The sequence below is a fragment of the Myripristis murdjan genome, chromosome 8 (assembly GCF_902150065.1).
Source record: "Myripristis murdjan chromosome 8, fMyrMur1.1, whole genome shotgun sequence".
Classification (NCBI taxonomy): domain Eukaryota; kingdom Metazoa; phylum Chordata; class Actinopteri; order Holocentriformes; family Holocentridae; genus Myripristis; species Myripristis murdjan.
The window spans coordinates 21,035,842-21,062,322 of NC_043987.1; the positions used below are offsets into that span (position 1 = coordinate 21,035,842).

Below are 26,481 nucleotides of genomic sequence, written 5' to 3' on the forward strand. Positions count from 1 at the left end.
AAAAGGAGCTGATGAGAACATGAACATTTTTTTTCAGCACTATTAAAGGGTTATCTTAAAATCTCATTTTAATGCTAGACTGCCCATACACAAACTTTACTGTTGAATGTAAATGGAGGAGTTCCAGGCTTCACATATCTTTGAGTTGTTCTTATTGACAAATGTTTTAGGTTTGAGGAAAATGTCGTGGGATTCTGAAACTTGAGTTGTCTCAAAATACCTGTCGCATTAATTCTTAACCAGCATGGCCTAAAGCAGCTGCCAGTCAGACATTTGTGTGTGTATTCACTATCAGCATTTGGCATTGTGACTGAATTAATAACAAACAGGCAAAAATTTCTTTTTAAAATGTGATTCCAAATTACACCGGGTCAGTACAAATCATTAGAGAGTTTGGCTACCTGAGGTTGGCTGTCAGCCATTAACTGGGAAGTAACTGGAAATGATACATTTTATACCAAATTAGAGAATCAATTTAGGTGGCCAACATGAATTTCTAGCAGAGGAAAATTTCTGTCCTTCACCCTACTTTAAAATTTGTCAAAAGAAGCATAAATCCTGTTAGTATTAAGGTACAGGGCATCACCTCTTATGCTGAGAACCAGACCATTTACCAAGACACCTGTGTGATATTTATCTGCCACTTATATTAGAGCTTCCCAGTTTTTTTTCTCCCTCTCAGGAAAAGAAATGTAACAGCTCACATCTCCACCTGACCAGATATCCATTGCTCATCATTCAACCCGGCAGAAAAATAACATGAAAATGACTTCTTTGATGTGAGCTTTTTGGTCATTGCTCTTTCTGATTTGTTTGCTTTTTTTGGCTGAAAGATTTATACTTTAAGTTGATTACTACTCTTGATAGTTTGGTTTGCGTGAATACCTCAACCTGGCATATGCCTTCTTGAACAATGTAATGGTATTGTGGGGCTGTCAAAATGCAAACATGAACTTTTAAGTACAGTAGTAGCTCAGTAGGAGAATGTGCACAGCTACCAGTGGAAAAAAAAAAGATCATCCCTTTCCAGTGTTGGGATTATGTTTTCATCTGGGATTACAGATGGTGATATTAAGATGGGGCCACTGGCTGGGGTCTTAATTGCAATGGGTTAATACTGAGGGCTTAAGTCCATTTAAAAGCATTCCCTCAAGCCATATCCAGTATACATTTGGAGGAGGTCGAACCGGATCATATTGTCCGTTGCACAGGCAATGTTTATATGATTTTAAGAACTCTTGAATGGAAGCTCATCAATTGAAGGAAGTAATTTTTGCGTAACTTTTGATGCTGTTGCACTGTTGGTCATCCCTAAATTGGACACTTTTTCTCCTCTTTACTTTTTCTTTCACACTGCATGATGACGGCTACTGAAGTGGAATCGAAAGTGGATGCTAACAGCATCGTGCTGGTATGACATGAAAACTGTCAGGGTTACGCTATGAAGTTTGTCTTACATGTGCATAGTAACTATCAATGCATTATATCATTTTCATATATCATTTTATGTCATGTGATTGTTTTTATGTTACAGCATTGTCTTTAATTTCTCAAAAAAAAAGACAATGTAGGAATTTTAAGTAAGACATTTGCTTGTCTATGATAAACTGATTTTGTAATGCATTGTTGGCATATGATAAGATTATCCATGATTTAACACATTACAACTATCTCTTGCAGTGATTCTTAGCATGACGATCAGCACCCCAAGATGTTGTAGAGGATGCAAAAAGAAAATCACTTTTTTCTTATGTAAATTTCTTTTATGTTTTATGTTGAGCCATAAGTTAATTAGAGAAAAAATCCTTTATTGCCATGGAGAAACACTTTGGCTTTCTTTATTCTATGTGATAGATATCTCTAGATCATTTGTTGTAGTTTTTTTTTTCCCACTGGCCAATCCTTTTGTCCCATGTTCATCAGGATTCCCCTGAGCAGGAGAAGATCCTCAACATAATGAACTACTCTCAACGTGGACGTATGGACGACCAGCGTTGCACTTTGGATCCTACCAAACCAGCACAAAAAAAAAACACATCTGCAGGTTGGGACAGTGCACACAAACAAAATCACACAAATTCTGCAAAGACTATGTCCCATTGTGTGCTCCTGGCTGATCCCTGCTTCCCACAGATTCAAGCAATGACGACTTCTTTCAGACCTTGGCCAACATGCAGGGGCACCGACTCGATGACCAGCGGTTGACCCTTGCCTCATTGCCAGGGTTCAACCAGCAGGTATTAAGATAAACATTAAGATTTTAGAGAGTTTGCATGCATCTACAGAAGTAGCATGAAAAATGTACCATCTAAATTTACTTCAAAAGCTGACTTTTCTTTTTGTAGAGCCATCGAGATGATGCACCTCAGAGCCTGAGCACTCCTGATACAAACAAGAAGCTGCTGTCTGTACCAGCCAGCCCAGTGCAGATTGCCTCTCACCGCGACCCATCCACGGCCATACAAGTTTGTTACCCTAATCTATTATTAGGGGCTGGGCAGCCTAAGCTGCCAGGACCCTCTTGTATTCCTGTGTGTTGTTGTTGTTCTTCTTCTTCTTTCTTCTGAGGAAATCCTACTTCCCATGTGCGAAAAAATCACCAAATTTTGCACAAAGGTCTAGTACCATGCCAGATTACCTCAGCTGCGAACACAAGCCAATAGTCCTGATGGTGGCGCTACAGCAAGCCTCTAAATTTCAAAACTTTTAAAATTCATAACAAATCAACCATATGTGCTACAGCTTTGCAACTTTCACCAAAATGTAGCCCCAATACTGAAGAAACTTTTGTACATTCAAACCTATTGCAAATTATGAAATCCATCACTCTGTTTTTTTTTTCAAAAACTGTAAAACGTATTAAACCTATCTCCTCCCACAATTTTTGCTCAAATGTCACCAAACTTGCTACAGAGCATCTTCAGACTGTCCTACACAAACGATCCACACAGATTTTTATTTTATCAAAAATTGAGCCTACAGTGCATCAAAATGTTTAACTGTAAATGGTACTGTAACCTTGCAAATTCTTGGTAAATAAATCTTCAATGTTAATAAAAAAAATTGACAAAATTTTGGAGTCATGGTAGATGATGTGTGGCAAATTTCAGAATTTTATCTCAAAAACTCAAAAATTTTTGACAGCATTTTGAATTTTGCTCTCGTGAACAATTGGAGTCAATGCAAGAATGCCATTTTTAAACATCAGTTTTTCAATTATTGAGCAAATCAGTCATTGTTAAAAACAAATGATCAACATCTCCATGATGTCTAGATGTGTATTTTCAGATTTTTGTCTTGATAACTGAATTTTTGACAGCTGTTTAAAATCTGCCTTTCCATGCATGGATGGCTGCTGTCCTGCACATCAATGATTGGCTCAGTCAGTTTGTGAAGCTACATCTGAAATTTCCACTTGCCAATTAGTTCAGTGAGATAGAGGCCAGTCCTTGATGTTGAAGATTGCAAGTTCAAGCCACAGCTTGTGCAACAAGCTGAGGTCCAGTCCCATGCCAGATTACCTCAGCTGCCAACACAAGCCAATAGTCCTGATGGTGGCGCTACAGCAAGCCGCTAGATTTCAAAACTTTGAAAATTTATAATAAATCAACCACATGTGCTACAGCTTTGCAACTTTCATTAAAATGTAGCCGCAATACCGAAGAAACTTTTGTACACTTTACACTTAAACATCAGTTTTTCACTCATGGAGCAAATCAATCATTGTTAAAAACAAATGATCAACATCTCCATGCTGTCTAGATGCAATATGTGTATTTTCATATTTTTGTCTTGATGACTGATTTTTTTTTTTTTTTTTTTTTACAATGGTTTCTGCCTTTCCATGCATAGGCGGCTGCTATCATGTGACTGGCTTAGTCAATTTGTGAAGCCTAACATGAATTGATACTTGCTAGTTAGCTCAGTGAGATACAGCATTGTCCTTTATGCCAGAAATTGTGAGTTCAAGCCTCATTGATGCAAAATGCACATTAGAATGCCACCTTTCTTTTCATCTTCCTATTCTCCACTTGTTGCTCAGAATTGCCTAAATTTGCCTAAAATTGCCCGGCCCCGACCATTGCTGCACAGTAGCTATAATTTTGGTTGTTCTAACCACTGCTGATTTCTTTCACTATTTCATCCTTTCACTTTGTTATGTGATATTAAAAGTTGTTCGACATTTGGGACTGACCTTTGCCACACTGTCACTATCTAATAGGGGGCATCACCTTCTGAACAACAAAAGTTCATGACTATGATCAGCCATGGCCAGCGTGGACGCATGGACGACCAACGCTGCTCATTGGATCCTAGTAAGAGCGCCCCCTGCACACCAAAACACACAGAAGTAAAGCCAGCTAGTACATCCCCCACAGGTGAGTGAAGGGCATGAAAAGCTGAATAAATATTTATCTATCAGTTTCAGATTTGTTAATTATTCCTGACCAACTCCAGACTCTCAGAAGTGTCGGTTTTGATTGTTATAATCGTACACATTGACTATTATACCTGTTTTCATGTCTCATTGTCCCAGGTGCAGATGCTGAAGAGTTCTTTAGTCTTTTGGCCAACACTCAGAGCCGACGGCTTGATGACCAGCGAGTGACTCTTCCTTCAATGCCAGGCATTCAGAATGATAAGGCCACATCCTCTGCTGGAGGAGATTCAGGCTACTTGTGCTACATGGTCTCAAAAGTCCAGGTTAATATCAGAGTCAGGCTATACTCTCATCCATGGTTTAAAATACCAGAACCCAAGATTTCACCTCAGGTCCACCTTCAAATGTTGCTCAATCACGAAACTGGAATGTAAACATAATATTACAAAAAAAGGAATAGATGTGTTAGATTTAAGTATTTGGAAGTGAAGAGTTCATTTGCAAAAACAGATAAAAGCCATTCTTAAAATGAATACACCTTTTTCACTGATACTGCTTGGAGTACACACACACATACACACACACACACACACACACACACACACAAAGCATGATTTAGGATAATAAACATTATGCCAGGTAAAATAAACATATAAAAAAATAGAAATAAATATAAAGTAAATTTGAATAAAATTCAAAAAAGTTTTAATAAATTGAAATGGAGATATCTGTTTTTGCAAATGAACTCTTCAAGTATTTCACTGGGGAGGCTCCAAGATTTGAGACATCTAAAAGAATGCTAATCAGCCACAAAATGAAGTGATTTCGCAGCCCTTAGTCCCTTACCATGGAAATGACCTGCTGAGGCAAATTATGGCTTGTGCCTGTTAGGAGCAGTTGTGGAAAAACAGTGAAACACATTTTGGAAAGCTTAAATCTTTCGGTTGTAAAATCTGAAGTATCTGACAACTTGACTGCCAATGACTGAGACACTTATTGACACATTTTTCAAGCCAGCAGTTATTGGCCGTGCTATGGGATTTTATGTTTTGTAGAAATCTATGTCTGGATGAAAAACGTTGAAACCATACCAATTCATTTTCAGGGTTCCAGAATGGATGACCAAAGGTGCTCCTTACCCCAAATCAGGTCCTCTGATACCCAGTCTTCACCAAAAAAGGATTCCTCTGAGTCTGGTCCTCCACGCTCAGCCTCCTTTAGCCCCGGCACAGACATAGAGCGACCTAAGAGCAAAGATCATCTTAAAACATCCCAGAATCAGGTATCCTGTGTTATGTGCAGGACTGAAATTCAGATGACAGAAACATCCATTTTCAAAAATAGTTACTATACTTTAGACTTTAACTGATTGATTTGAATTCAGTCAAAGATAGATTATTTGTGTGGTAGATATAATTTTCCAAGCATCAAGTGGTATTCCAAAATGAATAGTTGTAGTGTTTTTGCTATGTTGATTAATGTGGTGTATTTGCTCTGTTTCCAATATTTCCTATCCAGGATGTAACTGCAGCTGACCAGGAGAAGTTTCTTTCCTTGATGCATCATGCCCAGCGTGGGAGAATGGATGAACAGCGCTGCGTCTTAGGGCCCGGCAGGACTCCCCAGTCCACACCCAAACATGATCAAAGCAAGCCCACTCACAGCACTGCAGCCTCAGGTTAACCCATTGTTTTGTGTTTCACAAAGATGTGTTCACATGCTTGTCACTTTTCTGTCCATTTGCTTGTAAATGATAATGTAATGCACTTTAGGCTTCATATATTCTCCACATATTTGCTCATATGTCACTAGCCATTTTTCTTACTTTTGCAGGTCCAGAATCTGAAAAGTTCTTCAGCCTCTTGGCTAATACTCAGGGCCGACGGCTTGATGACCAGCGAGTGTCTCTTCCCTCATTACCAGGGATACAGAATGGGGGCACCACATCAAGTGCTGCAGGAGCAGATGCAAGCTTCTTGTGTTACATGGTCTCCAAGGTCCAGGTTAGTCCCATACACTGTTTAGTGTAAGAGACAAGTTTTAGTGCAAGTTCATTTATTTCTCTTAATCACTGTTACAGTGTCAAAGGACTTTACAAACCCACAGTTTATAGAAAAACAAAAAAGATCAGCATCACAGCAAGGAATCCTATTTTTGTTTCAAAGGGCTCCAGGATAGATGAACAGAGATGCTCTGCACCCCACATCCTCCAAAATCTGGGTACTCCATCTGCCCAGAGGAAACCTGAGGCCAGTTCTGAAAGCTCCAGTTCAACTGGTCCTTCTGATCAAGGTGGCCGGAGGTCTTCCTCCCTCACCCGTGGCAAAACTGACCAACCCCGGCAGGTGAAACGTCATGCCACACAGCACACAGCTCCTAATTTTGCCTGTATTTTTATTGCCCTGTAAACCTGGGCACTCTTAACTCTTGATTTAAACAAGATACTCAGATTAGGTCAAAATAGGATCTGGAGGATCCTCAATATTTCCTCAATATTTTTTAAAATAAAATGTAGTTGCTTAGTCTTGAGTACTTCTAATTGGACTTTGAATAAGCTCTATCCTCCTGAGCATTTTGAATAACTGGCCCCTACTGACTGAGATGTTTTTATGTTCCTCACTTCCCACTGCAATTTTTTGTCCCCTGTCATTTAAGATTAGGAAGGAGACTATGGACTGGTCTCTGTAAGCCTATTTGTCATGTGCAAATTCTCAGCCTCTCAGCCTTGAAAGATGGCACTCAGTAAAGTGCATACCTTGCAAAGCTATGTAGTTTTCATGATATGACATTTCTATGACGCATAGTTGACCAAATAAAGCTTTTGCCAGTTCTTACTTTTCTTTCTCTTAATTGAAGGTAATGGCTTTGTTTAATGAATTCAAACATTAAACATTTTTTGATTAGCCACACCCACCACAACACTCCCTTATGACCAGTCATCATGAAAAGTTAAGCTGCCCTTTCAAGCAAACAAACAGAATGTGGCTAAAATATAGACCCCTTACAATTCCAGTGGCACAAGTACTGGTGGATTTTCACACTTGAGTCCAGCATTATGGCTGTAAACCTGATTGGCCCACCACAGTGCTACCACCAGGCCAGCAGGGCTCTAGGCTATCATGCTTGATACACAAACTCAGACACTGCCAGGTCAAAGTTGATGGGGAATCATGCCATTTTACACTGATATCCAATATTTATAAAATCAAACTCACCACCACAGGCCAAAAAGTCCCCAAGCTTCAAACAGCAATATCTCAGAAATTGCTGGCCTGATTTGACACACCTTGGGCGAGATAATGTTGCTTTATATTGAGATTTGCTTTATAAAAATGAAACAATAATTACACCCAATTACACCCCCCTACTGACCTGTTTTTCTTTTTCAGGATGTTTCTCAAGCAGAGGAGGAGCAGTTCCTAAAAATGATGCATCATGCTCAGCGGGGACGTATGGACGAGCAACGCTGCTCTTTACAACCTAGCAAGAGTACACCAGTTACACCTTTACACAACGGAAGTGCTGGACATATTGCGCCCAAAGGTCAGAGCAACACACAGGTACTCACTGTCACTTCTGTCTCTTCTGTCTCTGGGATGTCACACAAATGACTCTCCACTCTCCACTGCAGGGGAAGAAGCTGATGACTTCTTCAAAATCATTGCCTCCAGCCAGGGCCGGCGATTAGATGATCAGCGAGTTGCACTTCCAACCTTACCAGGCATAAGTGGCTCCTCTGATAAAAAACAGACTGAGAATAACCCAAAAGTTGTCCACGTAAGTCTCACACTCACCAAATTAGCATTTGGTGTGACCGTCAAAGATATTGTAATCATGAATGTAATTCCCTGTTACTTCTGCTATGTTCCAGCATCAGGGCACAGTACATGTTTCCTGTGGCGTCATGGTCGCATCTGTCAGTGTGTGTGTTGTGTCTGCCTGTGTAGACACGTTATTGTGAATACCATAATTCACAAACAGCCAATGATTGACGCTTCTTACTTACTCCACACTATCCCTATAAATGATCTAGTTACATTTGCATAAATTCTAATGAGGAAAACCCGATTTTCTTCATCCACTATAAGTCCATATTGTTCATATTGATACCACCCATTAATTCACTTCAGTGATCAGGTCCTCAGCAAAGTGATTGTGTTTAATTGGTCATGATGATTATAGTAGGACATTAGGCAGCTTCTTGTTCTGTTTTTCTTCTACAAGGGTCATGCACCACACATTACTCTGACAGAAGGGACACCAGAAACACCAAGGAGGGCTTATTCCAGACCTACCTCTCCATCTCTAATGGCTTATGCAGAATCTGGCTCCCCCAAAGCACTGCCCAAATCTGCCTCATTTGGCCCAGAGTCTGAATATCAGAAGAAGCAAAATTCCCAAGGACAGGTAAAATGTCCCCCAAAATATGTGGAGGTCTTGTGAGTTTTATTTTCTATATTTCACTTCACTCGTTTGCCTTATATTTCAAATGTATGTCATAATTACACCACTGAAGACTTGAAGCAATTATACAAGTTTGCAACTCCAAGTAACAGCAAGAGGAAACTTTGAAAAAAAAAAAACATTCAATACAAAGGAAAAATGTAAGATGATGTCCACAAACTGCACACCCCACCCTCGTTTTTACCGACCCATTTGGTTTGTGATGACTTTAAATCAAAGCAACAGAGAGAGGATAAAGATATACAGAAACTGTGGTAAGTACAGCTTCCTCTGACCCAGTGCTCACTCACTGCTTTTTGGAGATGGTTTTTATTTCCTTCTTCAGTTTCAATTCATCCGTTCCTGTATACAGAGAAGTAATACCCAACACGAAGTTTTTTGGGGGGCAGCTATCATTTGAACAATTAATACAATTACATGTTTTTTTGTACAGGTTACAGTGAGAGTGTCCATGAGTTTCTCACCACAGCAGGTAAAATTAGGCCATTTCAATAGTTGGCATAGCTTGTGAGTGTGCTAATTGCCTACATATATTATATGTAATATACCTGGGAATGACATTGCTCTTCTCTGTCAAAGGGGAAAAAAACTGATGACAAACCACCTGCATTCCCAGAAGTCTTCCTAACTCTAGGAGCACCAGGAGAAAACCTTGTTGTCCCTCTGACTCCAACACCGGGCAGACCCCTGTCCTTAAATCTAAACCTTATTCCGAAAGACGACGGCAACTCCAGGCTCTGCTCCCCAAGCCATGGAAGCCCCAGGAAGGCCCACTCAAGACCATCATCTCCCAACGCAAGGGCAAACAATAAGTTCCCAAATGAAGACAGGAAGCGTACGACCAGTCCTATAAGCCTAGATGAGGATTACTTCTCTCTGATTGAGAGGGTTCACACAGCTCATGTGCAGAAGGCAGAGCAAGGAAAAGGAAAGGGGAAGGGAGCTGGAAAGAAAGACAAGAAGGACGGTGGCAGGAAAAGATAGTCAAGTATGCCTCATTGTAAACGATTAATTTTGATAAGTATGTTTCTTTAAAATTATTCATTTGACTGTGTTTATGACATTGTAGGTAGGTGGCTAGGTATGTATATATAATATAGTAAATTATACATATTTTTGTGCTAGCTTATTGTTCCATGCATGCATTGTCTATTTTGTTTCTAGCTCAATCAACTAGGCTAAATGTGATTTTCATCTCATTACTTTGGATTTTCAACTATAAATGAAATTTTGATTATCACAGTTTAGCAATTTAAAGGTACAATATGTAACAATAATTTACTTGCTCAAGTTTTTTTTGCATGGAAAGAGGACTAGCAAAGTACGAATTCAACTGTAAAATGTTTCACTGTGCATATGACAATAAAACTCTTGAATCTTGCTGAGTCATTTTAGATGACCCTGTGTTTAAATATCTGCCATTCAATATGCTCAGAGCAACTTATTGCTGGTAATAGAGAATTACAGCATCAAATATTGCCTTTTTTCCTATGGCTGTTGTTTGACCTCATTCTTCTTGTAGCTTCTTTAAACATATCCAGCATGTTGTGTTAAAGGTGCACAATGCAAAAAGTTGGGTTACCAAGGGTTAACTGAAGTAAGGACCCTCTTGAAATGAGGACCCTCAACTACTATAAGCACATACAGAACATACAAGGTTTTTGTCAGTTGAATCTAAAAGGTCCTCACCCTCAGCAGTTTTCTATAGTGCACCTTAAACCTCACTGTTGTTGCGGTGTGAACATATTGCCTCTAAATATGATGAATTACATACTATTTAGATTATAACTCTCATACTCTTTAGTCAGTATATAGATGTGAATGGGAACAGCCATTTCCACCATATTTTAAATTTCCACATAAAAAATTTCTACAACTGAAATAAACATAAACCTTGTTCAGCACCATTAGAGTGGCTGATTACAGCACCTTAAGAAGATGGGGTTTTACATTTGTGCTTAACTGGAAACTGGAAATGCATATCAAAATATATTCTCATGCAGCTCCATTTAGCTGTTACCTAAAATAGATTTGCAAGCTAATCTAACCTCAAATGTTCCACAGGAGAGAGGAAAAACAAACAACATAGAGGGGAACATGTTCATTTTTATTTAAATTTTACAGAGGAGAATTCAACAGAGGACTCATATTTTATGGGGTCTGTTGGAATGCTTCAACTGGATTTTGTGTCTTATTCAGCAGAGTCACTTCCCTAAAGGTGAGAAAGAAAAGTATAGTTTTTAGAATCTTTTCATAAGAATGTTTTCCTGAAAATTTTGTAAATACACTATTAACACATGAGATATGACAGAATAATTCTGATACCTTTCCAGCATCACGGCTCTTGGCTCTCAGCTTGTTGACCTGTGACTCAGCGATGTCAGCACGCTCCTGAGCTTCTTCCAGTTCATGCTGCACCTTCCTGTACCTGGACAGGTGAGTGTTGGCTTGCTCCTCCTGTGAACAGTGTGGCATTGTATTTGTTGAATTTCCTATCATATTGGTTTATTTTTAAAGATTTAGTAATTTGCGGTAACCTCTCATATATATAAAAAAGAAATATATTTGACTTACAGCCTCCTCAGCCTGTCTCTTGTAGGCCTTGACTTTGAGCTGCAGCTTGTCCACCAGATCTTGAAGTCTAGCCACATTCTTCTTGTCCTCCTCAGTCTGAAGAGATGAGGGATTGTCAGTGATAAAGTGTAGAATGAAGAATGGGTAGAATGAAGGATAAACAGTGATAGTTATTTAAGAGGTCAAACAGTACCTGGTAGGTCAGCTCCTTCACTCTCCTCTCATATTTGCGGACTCCTTTGACAGCATCAGCTCCACGTCTCTGCTCAGCCTCAACTTCACTTTCAAGCTCACGCACCTGTTATGTGAATATAAATAATGGATCGAAATGTAGTAGGATCTACAAAAATATAAGTACAATGTATTCCACAGTATGAGAAGTATGATTTACATATTGAGACTAACAAATTGTGAACATGAACGTATAGGCCTACAACACCTACCCTGGACTCCAGTTTCTGGAGCTGCTTCTTGCCACCCTTCATGGCCAGGTTCTCAGCCTCATCCAGGCGGTGCTGCAGGTCCTTGACTGTGACCTCCAGGTTCTTCTTCATCCTCTCCAGATGAGCACTGGTGTCCTGCTCCTTCTTCAGCTCCTCAGCCATCATGGCAGCCTGAAATAAGAGAAATATCATTAATTTTTTGACATCTATACTGTTGTTGTATTGAGGTTAAATGTTTTCTCTGCAGGGAAGACAACAGAGACAGAGATGTAAACTCACATCAGTGATAGCTTTCTTGGCCTTCTCCTCAGCATTTCTTGCTTCCTGGACACAGTCATCAACTTCACCCTGAATTTGTACAAGGTCCGCCTCCAGCTTCTTCTTGGTGTTCAGAAGACTGGTGTTCTGGATATGAAAAAACGCAAGACAGTATTTTTAAGACATGGCTTTTATATTTTTGAAGGGATGTGATACTTGTTAACAGTTAACCACAAACCTGAGAGTGCAGCAGTCCCACACGCTCACTAGCATCAACCAGCTCCTGCTCAGCCACTTTGCGGCCTCTCTCTGTTTGCTCCAGAGCAGCCCTCAGCTCCTCAATCTCAGCCTGCATCAGGCCATTTCTACGCTCCACCATGGCAACCTGCTCCTTCATGTCGTCCTGTCCCCTGATAGCATCATCAAGGTGCAGTTGAGCATCCTGAAAGAGAATAAAAAAAATTATGGTAAATGCCTCAGCTCACCTAGGAGCCATATGTATTACTGCTTGAAGGTTCATTACCTTGAGCTGTCCCTGGACATTCCTGAGTTGTTTCTGGGCCTCAGCAGCCTGCCTGTTGGCATGGCTCAGCTGAATCTCCATCTCATTCAGGTCTCCCTCCATCTTCTTCTTGACTCTCAGGGCATCATTTCTGCTCCTAACCTCAGAATCCAGAGTGCTCTGCATGGACTCAATCACTCTCTGGCTGTTCCTCTTGATCTGCTCCATCTCCTCATCCTTTTCTGCCAGCTTCCTGTCAACTTCACTCTTGACCTGGTTGAGCTCAAGCTGAACACGGAGAATCTTGGACTCCTCATGCTCCAGTGTACCCTTTATGAAAGGTCAAGCAAATATTCTATTAAAGTTACCAATATTTTGATTACATAAACTCAAAATGGATACTCGGCTGCATAAGTACTGTTGCACATATGCTTAAATTTGTCCAATAATAGGAAGTGTTTCGTTACCTCTGCCTCCTCCAGGGCCGTCTGAATTTCAGCTTTCTCAGACTCTATGGCTTTCTTAGCTTTCTCCAGCTCATGGATGCTCTTTCCAGTCTCCCCAATCTGTTCTGTCAGGTCTGAGATCTCCTCTAGAGAAGAAAAACACAATATACACATTGTAATTCCATCATAATAGTGGATGATTATTTTTAGCAGTAAACAGAGGTTGACATACGCTGCAGGTTCTTGTTCTCTCTCTTCATGGTCTCCAGCTGATCCAGAGCCTCCTCATAAGAGTTCTTCATCTTGAACAGTTCAGTGCTCAGAGAACGAGCCTCTTTCTGAGCTCCTTCCAGCTCTGCCTGGCTCTCCTCATACTTCTGTTTCCATTCTGCAAGAACCTAGTCATACACGGTTAAATAAAAGTTTTAGCTAAATTCCGATGATTAACTAAATTTCTGCTTTTCAGAAATTAAGCTTTTTACTCAGTCTTTTACCTTGTCAAAGTTCCTCTGCTTCTTATCAAGGTTAGCAGCCAGAGCATTAGCTCTCTCCACATCAATCATGAGGTCCTCCACCTCACCCTGCAGCCTCTGCTTGGTCTTCTCCAGAGAGGCACACTTTGAGTTCACAGCCTCTATGGATTCCTCAGCCTCCTGCAGGCGCTGGGCAAGCTTTTTCCTGTAAATGAACAGATTGATTTAGCTCTAGGTTTTGTCAACATATGGACTAAGCCTGTTCAACAAAAGAAAAAAACTTCTGTGGTTACTTGGCTTCTTCCAGCTCCTCAGTACGCTGGATAGCATCAGTTTCATATTTGGTTCTCCACTGAGCCACCTCACTGTTGGCCTTGGACATGCCACGCTGCAGCTCAGCCTTGGCCTCCTGCTCCTCTTCAAACTGCTCTCTGAGCAGGTCGCAGTCATGACGGGCTGACTGAACAGCATGAGCCAGGGCATTCTTGGCCTATTAACACATAACAGACATTTAAGTTTTAATTAATTCAGTTAACACATGATTACAAATATAAATTGTGTTTATAATTTACTGCTCAACATGTTACCCATGTCATTTTGTCTCAAGGGTCTCATCTCAAATTAAGCTACAGATGACTGAATCAGAATATAAAATACAAGATTCTGATCTCTCAGAGTACCTGACAAAATGAGTAAACCTGCCATCTCCCACAGATGTAGGCACCACTTGGTCCAGTCAGTAAGAACATGCAGCATCCCACTCAAGTGATGGTGTGAGTCAAAAGTTTTGGTCTATAATTATAGTGCCTTCAGTAGTCCAATAAATGATATTTTTCAAAATTTGGAATACGGATTTGGAATATGGATGGACACAGCCTAATTTCATTGCATGAGAGACACTTATTCTCATTACCTTCACTTCCTCTTCAATATGCCTCTTGAGTTCCTCAATCTGCTGAGTGAAAGCCTGCTTGCCCCTGGTCAGCTGGGAAACAAGAGCTTCTTTCTCCTCAATTTGCCGGGTGTACTCACCTAAAAGCACATTCAAATGTATTACATGAAACAATGAACCTAGTAAGATGCCTTTTGTTCCCCACCATCAATATCTGAGGAAAGGACTATGAATTGGGCTCTATTCAGTGTATTCATCTATCTCTGTCTTTCCAATGCCCAGTTTCTTTGCTTTTGTTGGCCTGTTTTGGTTGGCATTTACAACGTAAAAATGATCAGCCTATCAGAGACAAAAAAATTACACTGCAATTGTGGATGATGTCATGGTCCCTGCTGATGTCTTTATTATAGGCGACTCACCATTTTCTGTTGCAAGTCGTGCCTTCTGTGCACTCATGTCATTTAGCTGGCGAACATTCTCATCATTTTTGGCCTTGATTTCACTCAGTTGGTCCTCAAGAGTTCTGCACATTTTTTCCAAGTTGCTCTATAATTGAACAAAACATAAAAACCTCTACTGCAACAAACTATTTCAAATATTTATGAGCCAAAACCTTGAGATGAGATTGCATTGCATTTCCATGGGAAAAATTGGATACCTTTGCTTTGGCAACGGCCTCCATGTTGCTAGAGAGGTCATCAATCTCCATCTTGAACTCGCTCTTCTCCTTCTCCAGCTTCTGCTTGACACGCTGCAGGTTGTCAATCTGCTCTCCCAGCTCTGCAACACTGTCAGCCTGCTTTTTGCGGAGAGCTGCTGCAGTAGCTTCATGCTGCAGGGTGGACTCCTCAAGGTCACGACGCAGCTTCTGGAACTCAGCTTCACGCTTCTTGTTCATCTCGATCTGAGCAGCTGTTGCTCCACCAGCCTCCTCAAGTCTCTCGCTGATCTCCTCAAGCTCCCTGGAGAGATCAGCCCTCTGTTTCTCTACCTTGGCCCGGGCAGCCCGTTCAGACTCAATCTCCTCTTCCAGCTCCTCAATACGAGCCTACAATGTGATCAAAGTAATGTCAGATAGGCCCTGTCCTTAAACCCTGAACAACAGGTGTTATTCTTGATTTAGTTAATCTCAGATGCATGTCAACTATGATACCTGGAGTTCCTTGATCTTCTTCTGAAGTTGAGCACCAAGGGATTGTTCATCCTCAATCTTACTGAGGAGCTGGCTGATTTCAAAGTCTTTCCTTGGTGTGGAAAATACAGGAGTTACACATTTATTACACTTTAGTGCAGATCTGTACATGGACGCAGGAATTGTGAGAAGTTTATCAGGAACTAATTTTTAACTAACTTCTTGAGTTTCTCGTCAGACTGCTGTTTGTCGTTCTCCAGATCCATTATGGACTCCTGGGCCAGTTTCAAATCTCCCTCAAGCTTCCTCTTGGCTCTCTCAAGGTCCATGCGGAGCTTCTTTTCTTGCTCCAAAGAACCCTCAAGCTGTTGAATTACAGTTTGTAATAGATGTTATTTGGTCTGTACTAAGACATCGTTATCTTAAAAAGAAGGGATAGAAATAACAGTTTTCTCACATCGTCCACTTGCTGTTCCAACTTGGTCTTGGACTTGGTCAGACTGTTGACTTTGTCTTCCTCTGCCTGGAGATCATCCAGTGTTTGCTGGTGGGCCTCTTGGAGGGCCTTCTTCTCTTTGGTTAACTTGGCAATAGACTCATCTTGAGAGGCCATCTCCTCTGTTAGATTTTTGACCTGATAGAGCCATAAAAGTTTAATTTGTATTTTAATTACTTGATATACATATAAATGACAAAATGACAAAAAAATTAAACTTGTCTTTCAGTATGAAAGTGAAAAAAGTTTAAAAACAACTCAACCTTGTTTTCAGTGGCATGTTTCTCCTTCTCCACTTTGGCCAAGGTGAGCTCCAAGTCATCAATGTCTTTCTTAAGCTCAGAACATTCATCCTCCAGTTTCCTCTTCTTGGCAGTCAGCTCAGCATTGATTTCTTCCTCATCTTCCAGACGTTCAGTTGTCTCTTTGAGTTTGGCTTCAAGCTGAATCTTGCTCTTAATAAGCCCTTCACACCTTTCCTCAGCATCAGAGAGGTTTTCAGATTCCTAGGTGATAATATGTGGTATATATTAGCAATTTTTGATTAAACATATTGAAGATAGTAAATAACATATTATCATTAATACAATAAAGAAAGTAGACTATCTGCACTACTATTTCACTTACAGAAGCTACTTGCAGCTGCAGGTCATTCTTTTCCTGCAGCAGAGAAACCATCTTTTCCTCCAGTTCCTTCTTCTTGGCCAGTGCATTAGCCAGATCCGTCTTCATCTTCTCGTAGTTCTCCTTCATCTGAGCCAATTCCTTCTCAGTCTCAGCACTCTTGAGAAGTGGCTTGATCTTGAAGTACAGATGCATCCATGGCCAGTTTTTCACATTCATGAATGACCGAATATTGTACTGGATGGTGAAGATTGCATCTCTAAAAGACATCATGTAAATTTATTTGTAATCTTGCTGTTCATTAATGTGACTGACATCACATTGGAATTCAAAGGCAATTCAGTTTACTGCATAATTTCAATACCTCCTCTCCACCATCTTTACAAACTCTGTCCTCATGAGGAATCCTCTGCAGAGAGCCTGAGTCATGGTCACCAGCTCAGCCAGCTTCTCATCTCTCATCTCTTCCAGGGTACCCAGCAGACCAGCTTTGAAGAACACCTGTATTGATTAAGTGATGGAGACTGATCATCAGTACACAAGAAAAAAAGCAGGAGGTACAAGAAAATTTGATTCATATTGCCAACAAAAATGAACCTTGGTGTGTCCAAACTTGTACTGAGTATGGTCCACATCAATGGAGCCCAAGAGTTTCTCCGAAGCTTTCTTGTTGTCAATGAACTGTCCCTCAGGGATTACACTGGCATTCAATACTTTGTATCTGTGGGAGAAAAAATGATCCATTGGAAGCAAATCTTTACAGCACAAGGGCATTAGATGGCTTACATATCTCATGTTACACAGCACATGCTTTGGCAAATGGAACATGGATAGGTCACCTCTGCTTGAAGTCACCATAGAGGATTCTGCTGGGGAAGCCCTTTCTGCAGATTCTGATACCCTCCAGCACACCATTACACCTCAGCTGGTGGATGACCAGGAAGTTCTCCATGAGACCTAAACATTGTATAAAAAGCATTCAGTAACATTCATATGTGCATTCATATTCTGTATTAATGAGTAGCTGTCGCGTTTTTACCTGGGGTCTTTGTTTCATTTGGAATCAGGCAGCGCACAAAATGAGGATGAGTGCTCCTCAAGTTGGTCATCAATTTGCCCAAGTTCTCCTGGAAGATGAAAATTTTTCATTAAAACAAAATTTGGCTTCAAGACTAGAGATCGTGTTGAGACAGGCTTTTATCCTTGTTCTTAAACAAATATGTGGATTTTTAACATACCCTGAAAAGAGCAGATACAGTCTGGAAGGAACCGCCCTTCTTCTTTCCACCAGCCTTCTTGCCGCCACCTCCAGAAGCCTCTGTTTTCCAGTTGTTGTTTTTTTTACATTGTTAATAAATGAATACATCTATAGCTACTGTTCACATTGATATCCAAGTGGAAACAGCAATTTTGAATTGTGATTGAACAGTTTAGTCTCTTACCCTCAGCTGAAGCATGGGATGCATATAGGAAAGAAAGGAGTTTGTTTGAAGACTTCTGGTAGAGCTGAACAACTGAATCGTTCAGGGGGTCCTTGTTCTTGTCCAGCCAGCCAGTGATGTTGTAGTCTACTGTACCGGCGTAGTGAACCAGGGAAAAGTGAGCCTCAGCCTTGCCCTTGGCAGGCTTTGGCTTCTCAAAGGCCTTGGTCTTGCCAAGATGCTGATCATGCAGCTTGTTCTTGAAAGTTGTGTCTGAGGCCTTGGGGAACATGCACTCCTCTTCAAGGATGGAGAAGATGCCCATTGGCTGATGGAGATTTAGTTCAAAGGTAAGAGATTACGGAATTTAAAATGTTTGAACAAATTCAGAAATCAGTTGTGCTGGAGAGACTTTGCTTACCTTCTCAATAAGCTCAATGCAGGCAGCCAAGTCCATACCAAAGTCAATGAACTCCCAATCAATGCCCTCTTTCTTGTATTCCTCTTGTTCCAGGACAAACATGTGGTGGTTGAAGAACTGTTGCAGTTTCTCATTGGTGAAGTTGATGCAGAGTTGCTCCAAGCTGTTGAACTGTAAAAATATTACACTTGAAATCAGTGAAGTGGTTAACAAGCATTTTCAACATTTTGCTAGTGCTCAAGTGTTATTACTGTAATTAACTCACATCAAAGATCTCAAATCCAGCAATATCCAGCACACCAATGAAGAACTGTCTTGGCTGCTTTGTGTCCAACATCTCGTTGATACGGACGACCATCCACAAGAACATTTTCTCATAGACAGATTTACACAGAGCGCTGACAGCATTGTTGACCTAGAATTAACAATAATAATAATGAAAAACAAGTCATTAGAATTGTAGAATAAGACTTTTTTTATCGTAAATATTTTAAAACATTTTTTATGCTTTTCTTTTTTTGTTTACCTGTGGCACAGTCTGACCCTTGGTCACAAACTCGTTTCCGACCTTGACTCTGGGGTAGCACAGAGCTTTGAGCATATCAGCTGAGTTCAGACCCATTAGGTAGGCGATTTTATCAGCCTCTATTAGAAGGAAAAACATTTAGCTATTTGTCCAAAGGAATATATGGTAAAATTTGTTGTGTGAAATGTCAAAATCACCCTCAGTTCCATCTGGCTCAGCCTGCTCCTCACGCTGCTTCTGCTTGAACTTCATGTTACCATGATGCATCACAGCACCAGTCAGCTTGTAGATACCGCTCTTTTCCTCAGCACTGAAGCCCAGGATGTCGATAGCAGTCTGCATTTAATGCAAAACAGTCTTTTAGAGCTTCAGCAATTCTGACTAGGATTTACCATCATACTACAATTAATCATTATCTTACATCTGTTGCAATGAACTCTTCCACATCATTGATGCTCTTGACAGTGATTTCACCCTGACTGATCATTTGATAGTCATAGGGGTTGGTGGTGATCAGAAGAGCCTCTGGGGGATATTAGAGAAAATGCGTAAGTATGCACCGATTATCATTCATTCATACATTCATTCATTTAGTCATTCATTCCTTCATTCATTACTACAATGGACACTTACCCAGAAGCTCAGGTTTGTGGCCAGTCATTAGCTGATAGAAGATATGGTAGCTCCTCTCAGCAGACAGCTGGAAGGTTACTCTGGACTTTTCCAGCAGATCTGTGAGTATTATGTTACGCATAAAGAAATGTACATGACTAAACCAGCAATTGTAGATATAAGGCAGTATATCTGTACATCACTCTCATTTCCAACTGAAAATTTAGAAACAATATGTAACTCCTCACATGTACTGCCAAGAACTCAAGAACTTACACGTTTCAATATCAGCTGAGGCCAGCTTGCCAGTAGAGCCAAAGTGGATTCTGATGAATTTACCCTAAACATTCAGACCATAGTTAGTAACCATGTTACAGTAAACTTCTCATGTGAAATTCATCTCCAATTTTAACACTTACAAAACGAGATGAGTTGTCATTCCTCACAGTCTTGGCATTACCATAGGCCTCCAGCAGAGGGTTGGCTGCAATGATTTGATCCTCGAGTGAACCCTACAGAGAGTATACTATATACATTAGGATTACATTCAAATGGATTCTTGTAAGATAAAGATTTCCTGCAACTGCATATTGTTACCTGCATTTTGCCAGATGATGACTCTGCTTTTTTACCTCCAGCCACTGCAATTGTTGCAAAGTACTGGATGACACGTTTGGTGTTGACAGTCTTTCCTGCACCGGATTCTCCCCTTGGAGATTAGAGGAGAATTAGACAATATTATCCATCAGTATCATAGGTTCTAAAGAATTGGTTTGAAAATTCCAGTTATACTCACGTAATAAGGACAGACTGGTTCTCACGATCTGAAATACACACATACACCATCCATTTAGGCTAAGTTCTAATAGTTGCTACAATAATTGTTGTCTTCTCTACAACCACTGTAGCAATTGTTATCTCACCTGTGAGCATGAACTGATAGGCATTGTCAGAGATGGAGAAGATATGGGGTGGAGCCTCAATCCTCTTCTTGCCTCTGTATGCAACTACAACCTGAGCATCGTACACGGGAAGCCACTTGTAGGGGTTCACGACAACGCAGAACAACCCAGAGTAGGTCTGTAATTGTAGAGGGAGATAAAAACTAGCATATTTTGATGTTGGGACTTTTAAAATGTTTATTAACATGTAAATTTAAAAGATGGAAACTCACGTAGATCATCCATGATGCAAAACGCTCTTTGAGGTTATACAGCACGGCAGGCTCATTGAGGTGGGTCATCATGGCCATGTCCTCAATCTTATCGAACTTTGGAGGGTTCATGGGGTGGATGTCATCCTCCTTAACAGTGATAGTCTGAAAAGGGAATACAACCCAAAAAAATTGCAATAAAAGCTGTACCAAGTCAGTATTTCAAATAAAATAACCTTTAATAGCCTACCTTTCCACAAAGAGTGTCCACTGTGGCTTTGCCACCCTCTCTCTTGACGAGTTTACCCTTGAGGTACATCTCATCAGGATGAGCCACAAAGTAGGCAGTTTTGGCATCAAATGGAGTGTTTTGAGCCTCAATCCTCTCCTTCTCTGGTTTTCGGAGGTAGATGGCCGCAGGGCCATAGGCCTCCATCTCCGCGTCTGAGCTCATGGTGGCACCTTAGTGGAGACTAAAGTGTACGAATGAGTTCAAATTATTATTATTATTATTATTATTATTATTATTTTGTAGCAACATTTTTTGTATAAATTGTTAAATGTGAACATATTGTTGGCAGATGTACCAGGTGTGGTCAGGATTCATTTATTGATATTGTACATATTAGCTGGAAGTAATCATCACTTACCTCAGCTGGTCCCAACAGAAGAGGAATGCAGCCAGGTCTGTTCTTCTGAGCCTAAGAATGGAAGGTCAACCATGTGAAAATAGGTCAGATAACAAATTAAGTATTTCCAAGCAGTTTAAAAAACCATAGGGTGACATCACGCCTGAGCATAATATCATATGTGGACAATGAACAAGCCATTGTTAAGATTCTCACCTATGTTGGAAGCCTGTCAGTTAGTGGAAGGGTCCTTAGCTGCGTCTTTTATAGACGTGGGACTGTCTGTTCAGGAGGAGTGCCTTGCTGAATTTGGTCAAGCATTCTTGTCATGTTGCCGCTAATCTTGTGACATTGACATTTGAAGTGTTGATATTGCCTTGTAAGCATGATTCTAACAATGTATATTTGTTCTCCAGTCCCCAAGGTGCATTATTCAAAAGAAGCCCAAGTAAAATAACAGTGCCCATTGCTCTGAATACTGATAGTCTTTCAAGTATAATATAGATCATCTACATGATGGCAAGTTTCTAAAATTTAACCATTTACAGTATATTCTGACATTGAAATGTTATGGGATATAGTACTTTATGTGTACACCAACACATAAATGCATTTTTTCATTACATATTTTGAATTTAAATCCTGCTCCTTAAGGAAGGTCACCAGTATGTCTGCTTAAATAAGTAGCATGTGCATTGTCTGGTTTATGAATCATCCATTTAACTAAATAAAGATGATATGAAACTGACATGAAAAATACTACCTTTAATGATAGGGGTTTCAGTTTTATTAATTTCCTTCATATATACAGCCATAGGCCTAAGTTTTGGAGAAGCACCACAATGTCACTGGTGTATAGCTGAAGGGCATTCACACATATCAGATTTCTATGGCCCAATCAAACAGAGGGTCAAAGCCATTCCATTCAATGTGACTGATAAAAAAGAGTTCATTTAATTAGATTCTTAACACCTACAGCACATAATTCTTTATAGTGGTGTGTAAAATTATAGATAACATAGCACAGTATATTTAAATGTCATAAATATTAACACATTTATAAAGAAAACACTGATAGGGTTAGTACACCAGAAATAAAAGGGTGTTTTAACTGCACAGCCTGCTTTAACAACTGTTTATTTCAATGAATGAAGTTGTTGTTTTAACAATGTCATATTGTTAATGGTCTACATTGTAGTTATTGTAGTTATTTTAATCTCCTACTAGAGCAAACATGGACTGTGGTTTTGGAGAAGCACCTAAATGTCACTGGTATACTGTTGCAGCACAACCACACATCTCAGATTTCCGAAATAAAATTGAGGCTGAACGCCATTCCATAAAAGCTGAAGGAGGATTACATATCGCCTTGGAATGAACTGGCTGAACAGTTGCCATCTCAGCTGGGATAAAACCCAAAATAAGTCCTGTGCCAATAAACAAGATGTTAGAGATGCCAAGACGGTAATGGAACCATGAATGAAAAACGTATCAAGATTAAGTGAGCTAAGCTGACCTGTTGAAACTTGAATGTAATGATAAATGAGGAGGGCACATATTGAATACTATTTAAAAATCCTTCCAAAAGGCTTTTAGTTGTTTTGTGATCTTTATTGTTGAAAGAATTGTATTGTTCTTGCTTTTGCACCAAACAAGATAAAAAAAAAATCTCCCTGAAAGTCATCTATATTTAAACTGGAAATGTACGACCATCAGGAAATTTCTGTGTTGACTAATGGACAATCAAACAATTCAAATATCTACGTGTATATAAATAAAACAGCGAGGACAGGAGCAAGAGTGATTCATTGTCTTGTGCGTCATACAAACAGAAGATGCCACGAAGAAGATGGTCCTCCTTAAGGAAAATTTCAAGTAGCTGAGAGTGGGACTTTAAGATTTCCACAATTGTTTGTTTTCCTATGTGGTCATTTTCCCCCCAATAATAAAAGAATAAACAATATTTTATACTTGTACACTTGTACAGCTTTCACAATCAGGTATGTAAAACTAATTTGTATGATTACAAATCTTAAATGTCCACATTGTGTAAATTTGCCTTGGACTCCACCAATTTAAAGACTTTTAGTTATCATATAACAAATAAAAACAGACGGGTTAAATCAGGCTGCTTAATAGCCTCTTCCCACTAAAACTAATTTCCCCATCTCAGACTAGACATACTATTTGGATTTATAAATTGTTATGTGATCTAAGAAAAGTAGTTGGGTCACACTTTATTTGGATAGTCCCCTATACATCTTCAACCAAAATGTCAACTGAAATATAATTTATGGCTTCTTGATATTCTGATTTTTAAACATGTACATAAATTAACATTGTGTTGAATATCTATAGGTGACTATCCAAGCAGAGTGTGACCAATAGTTGATACATATACATATATATATATATATATATATAGCTGTGCCCTCAATGCACACCATGTGGTGAACATAAGGTCCTTTATTGGCCTGTCTAAGTCCTGACAAAACAGGGGGCCCCAGCTGTTTCAGCTTGTGGCATTGTGTGCTAGTGGGTGGTGGGCTGAAACAATAATATACAAAAACAGCTTTGTAACTTCATTATACTCATTAGAACCTTATATTTTTCTACTAGTGACTCGTTTTTAAATTATTAAGGTTGCAGATCAGACATGGTGGTACTTATGAAATTCCGAAACTATATGAAATTGAATGATATTGTTAAAAAATGACGAGACATAATAATCAGTAATTGTGCTGAAAAGGTCTTATTTGATTATAATGTTATAATGCTATATTTTTAGGCTTATAGTGAGACAAACACAATTCCTTTTTTAATGCTTACTTTTTTAATGCTTACTGTCTATTTGAAAACACTGCTTTCAGTCTGCTTCTATCTTCTTTATTTTATTTATACAGAAGGAAGGTATAAGGAAGGATTGAAATCAGTCTCTAAAATGTAAGGAGTGTGGAGGTGGGGTAAGCAGCTGGTCAGGTGGTGGAGAATCAAGGCACCATGAAGTCTCAGGGGCAACCTTCACCTTTGTCTCTCTGTCAGTAGGTACTTATACATGGGCCTCTGCACGGAGCCTGTGAACTGAAATAAAACATGCCAAACATGCCTGGGGAGGAGAAGCCTCAAAAGGTTCACATAAGAGTCTTGCCTGAAAGGGGGGCAATACCGAGACAGAAGACTCCTGGACTTTTCCCCCAAAGTAAATGACAAATGGACTGCAGTTCTAGTCTACCAACCACTCAAAGCACGCTACAATGTATGCCTCACATTCACCTATTCACACACACACACACACACACACACACACACACACACTGATGACAGAGGCTGCCATGTAAGCTGCTGAGCTGCCCATCAGGAGCAGTAAAGTAGTTCACTGTCTTGCTCAAGGGCACTTCGACACACTCTGGAGAAGCCGGGGATCGAATCAGGCACCCTCTGAGACGACCACTCTACCTCCTGAGCCACACCACCCAAAAAGGGTAATCCTAAGGTGGAAAACACTTAAATCTTGCAAAAAAAAAAAAAAAAAATTGTGAAAGGAAACGTGAAAACAAGGGGGAGATAAGAGCTAAGTGGAGCTGGTGTATACACACCAGTGTTTTCTTCATCAGAAGGGGGTGTATCAGCACTTAACTTTAATTGTCACACTACATCAAAAGGACATGCAGAATCTTACACTGCAGTTATTTTGCTCACAAGTTTTAATATATCTTTATGATTTTCATCAATCTTTCATCTAGAAAAGGAGGAGGGCTGTGGCTGGAGACCTTGCTTTCAGTGGGTCAGATGTTGCTATTCTTGTAATTCTGAGGGCCATTTTACAAGGGCAAGAGGCTCACCTTTGACTGCTGTCCATTTGTTCCTGCTGGTATTATTATCTTTAGGCACATCCATTTGAGATGATTCAGAGAAATGATTGTCGTCCCTAAGAACAAACCACCTGTCAGATTTCCTCTCCCTTAATACCTGCTCCAAGAGCATGGGCAGTCACTCAAGTCCAGCCTTGGTGGAGTATGGACTTGAGGAAGGATCAATGTGGGCCTAGTGGCTAATCTACAAATAAATAAATACATACAGGCTGAGAGAAGTTGACTGAAGTGAGTTGCACATAATAATTTATATTTTATGACCACTGCTGAAGGGTCTCAGGTGCATGCTGTCTCTTATTCAGCTGTAAAATCAAAGAAGGGAATATGGAATTATTAAGCACACATCATTTGAATTGAAGCAGTCAACGCAACGGATGTGTTTACAGCCGGGCACTGCTGGCACAGAGCTGGCCGTGGCACCAAGCTGGACCGTTCATAAATTCCAAGCGCCATTAGAATTTATATTAATTTATTCAGAGAGTCATGCTGTGAGCATTCAGGGCACCGGGCGGCCTGGCCAAGAGGTAGCCGCAATAGAGTGTTTGCATGCTTACAATTGTAATGAAATGATATCAAGATAATTGACTCAACTTGTGAACAAGCACCAGCTGTCATTACATAATAAAAACAGACAGTATTCTCTTACTGTTTAGAGGTTTTGGTGAGCCTGATTGTATGGCTTTTTATTATTATTATCATCATCACAATTATTGTTATTTTAACTCACTGGTGAAACAGACTGATATTCTGATGAATCAAAATGTCCCGTACATGCTTCAAAAGGGGAATTACTTTTGGAAGCAGAGCCAACTTGGACTTCACTGACTGAAATGACAATCAGGTGGAGCCAAAGGACCACGATTTTTCTGGCTGTGTGCCACACTCCCGAGTCATGTGTGGGCTTTGTTTCCACCTCGGGGGGCCTCATCCAAAGCTCATCCAGGGAATCTAACGCCGTGGTTCACTGGGAATGACGAGAGAGCCCAGAAATTGAGCCCAGGAATGTTGACCCTGACTGAAAAATGCAGCGTCTTTATCTTTGAGTAGCTAGTTAGCATTACTGTTTTTTATCCCCCCTCTCTCTTTCTCTATCTCGCTCTCTCCAACACACACACACACACACACACACACACATACACGTAGCTTTACCATCAACTTACCA

At 40.1% G+C, this 26,481-nt stretch overlaps 2 protein-coding genes across 2 annotated transcripts; one reads left to right on the top strand and one right to left on the bottom strand.

Annotated features, from left to right (window-relative positions):
• The first annotated feature begins 1,141 nt into the window (after positions 1-1,141).
• LOC115363313 (sialidase) lies at positions 1,142-10,230 on the top strand. Its single transcript, XM_030057433.1, has 14 exons — positions 1,142-1,411; positions 1,924-2,044; positions 2,134-2,237; positions 2,346-2,465; positions 4,223-4,379; positions 4,538-4,704; positions 5,487-5,663; positions 5,900-6,059; positions 6,215-6,384; positions 6,547-6,726; positions 7,771-7,924; positions 8,013-8,158; positions 9,279-9,317; positions 9,425-10,230. Exons 1-14 carry the CDS (start codon positions 1,358-1,360, stop codon positions 9,827-9,829), a joined length of 2,154 nt encoding a protein of 717 aa, XP_029913293.1. The 5' UTR covers positions 1,142-1,357; the 3' UTR covers positions 9,830-10,230.
• Positions 10,231-11,036: 806 nt separating this feature from the next.
• LOC115363302 (myosin heavy chain, fast skeletal muscle-like) lies at positions 11,037-21,272 on the bottom strand. The gene is made up of 39 exons (XM_030057415.1): positions 21,069-21,272; positions 20,840-20,983; positions 20,589-20,745; positions 20,462-20,489; positions 20,263-20,374; positions 20,085-20,177; positions 19,942-20,005; positions 19,687-19,785; positions 19,475-19,578; positions 19,251-19,389; positions 19,054-19,172; positions 18,793-18,942; positions 18,528-18,698; positions 18,128-18,434; positions 17,924-18,003; positions 17,725-17,812; positions 17,525-17,642; positions 17,283-17,406; positions 17,050-17,186; positions 16,689-16,944; positions 16,325-16,567; positions 16,023-16,199; positions 15,785-15,930; positions 15,587-15,677; positions 15,092-15,481; positions 14,853-14,979; positions 14,455-14,573; positions 13,835-14,031; positions 13,563-13,746; positions 13,301-13,466; positions 13,090-13,214; positions 12,644-12,952; positions 12,359-12,562; positions 12,142-12,267; positions 11,863-12,033; positions 11,613-11,717; positions 11,420-11,515; positions 11,171-11,302; positions 11,037-11,057 (listed from the first exon to the last, which is right to left on the bottom strand). Exons 1-39 carry the CDS (start codon positions 21,270-21,272, stop codon positions 11,037-11,039), a joined length of 5,823 nt encoding a protein of 1,940 aa, XP_029913275.1.
• Positions 21,273-26,481: the final 5,209 nt, after the last annotated feature.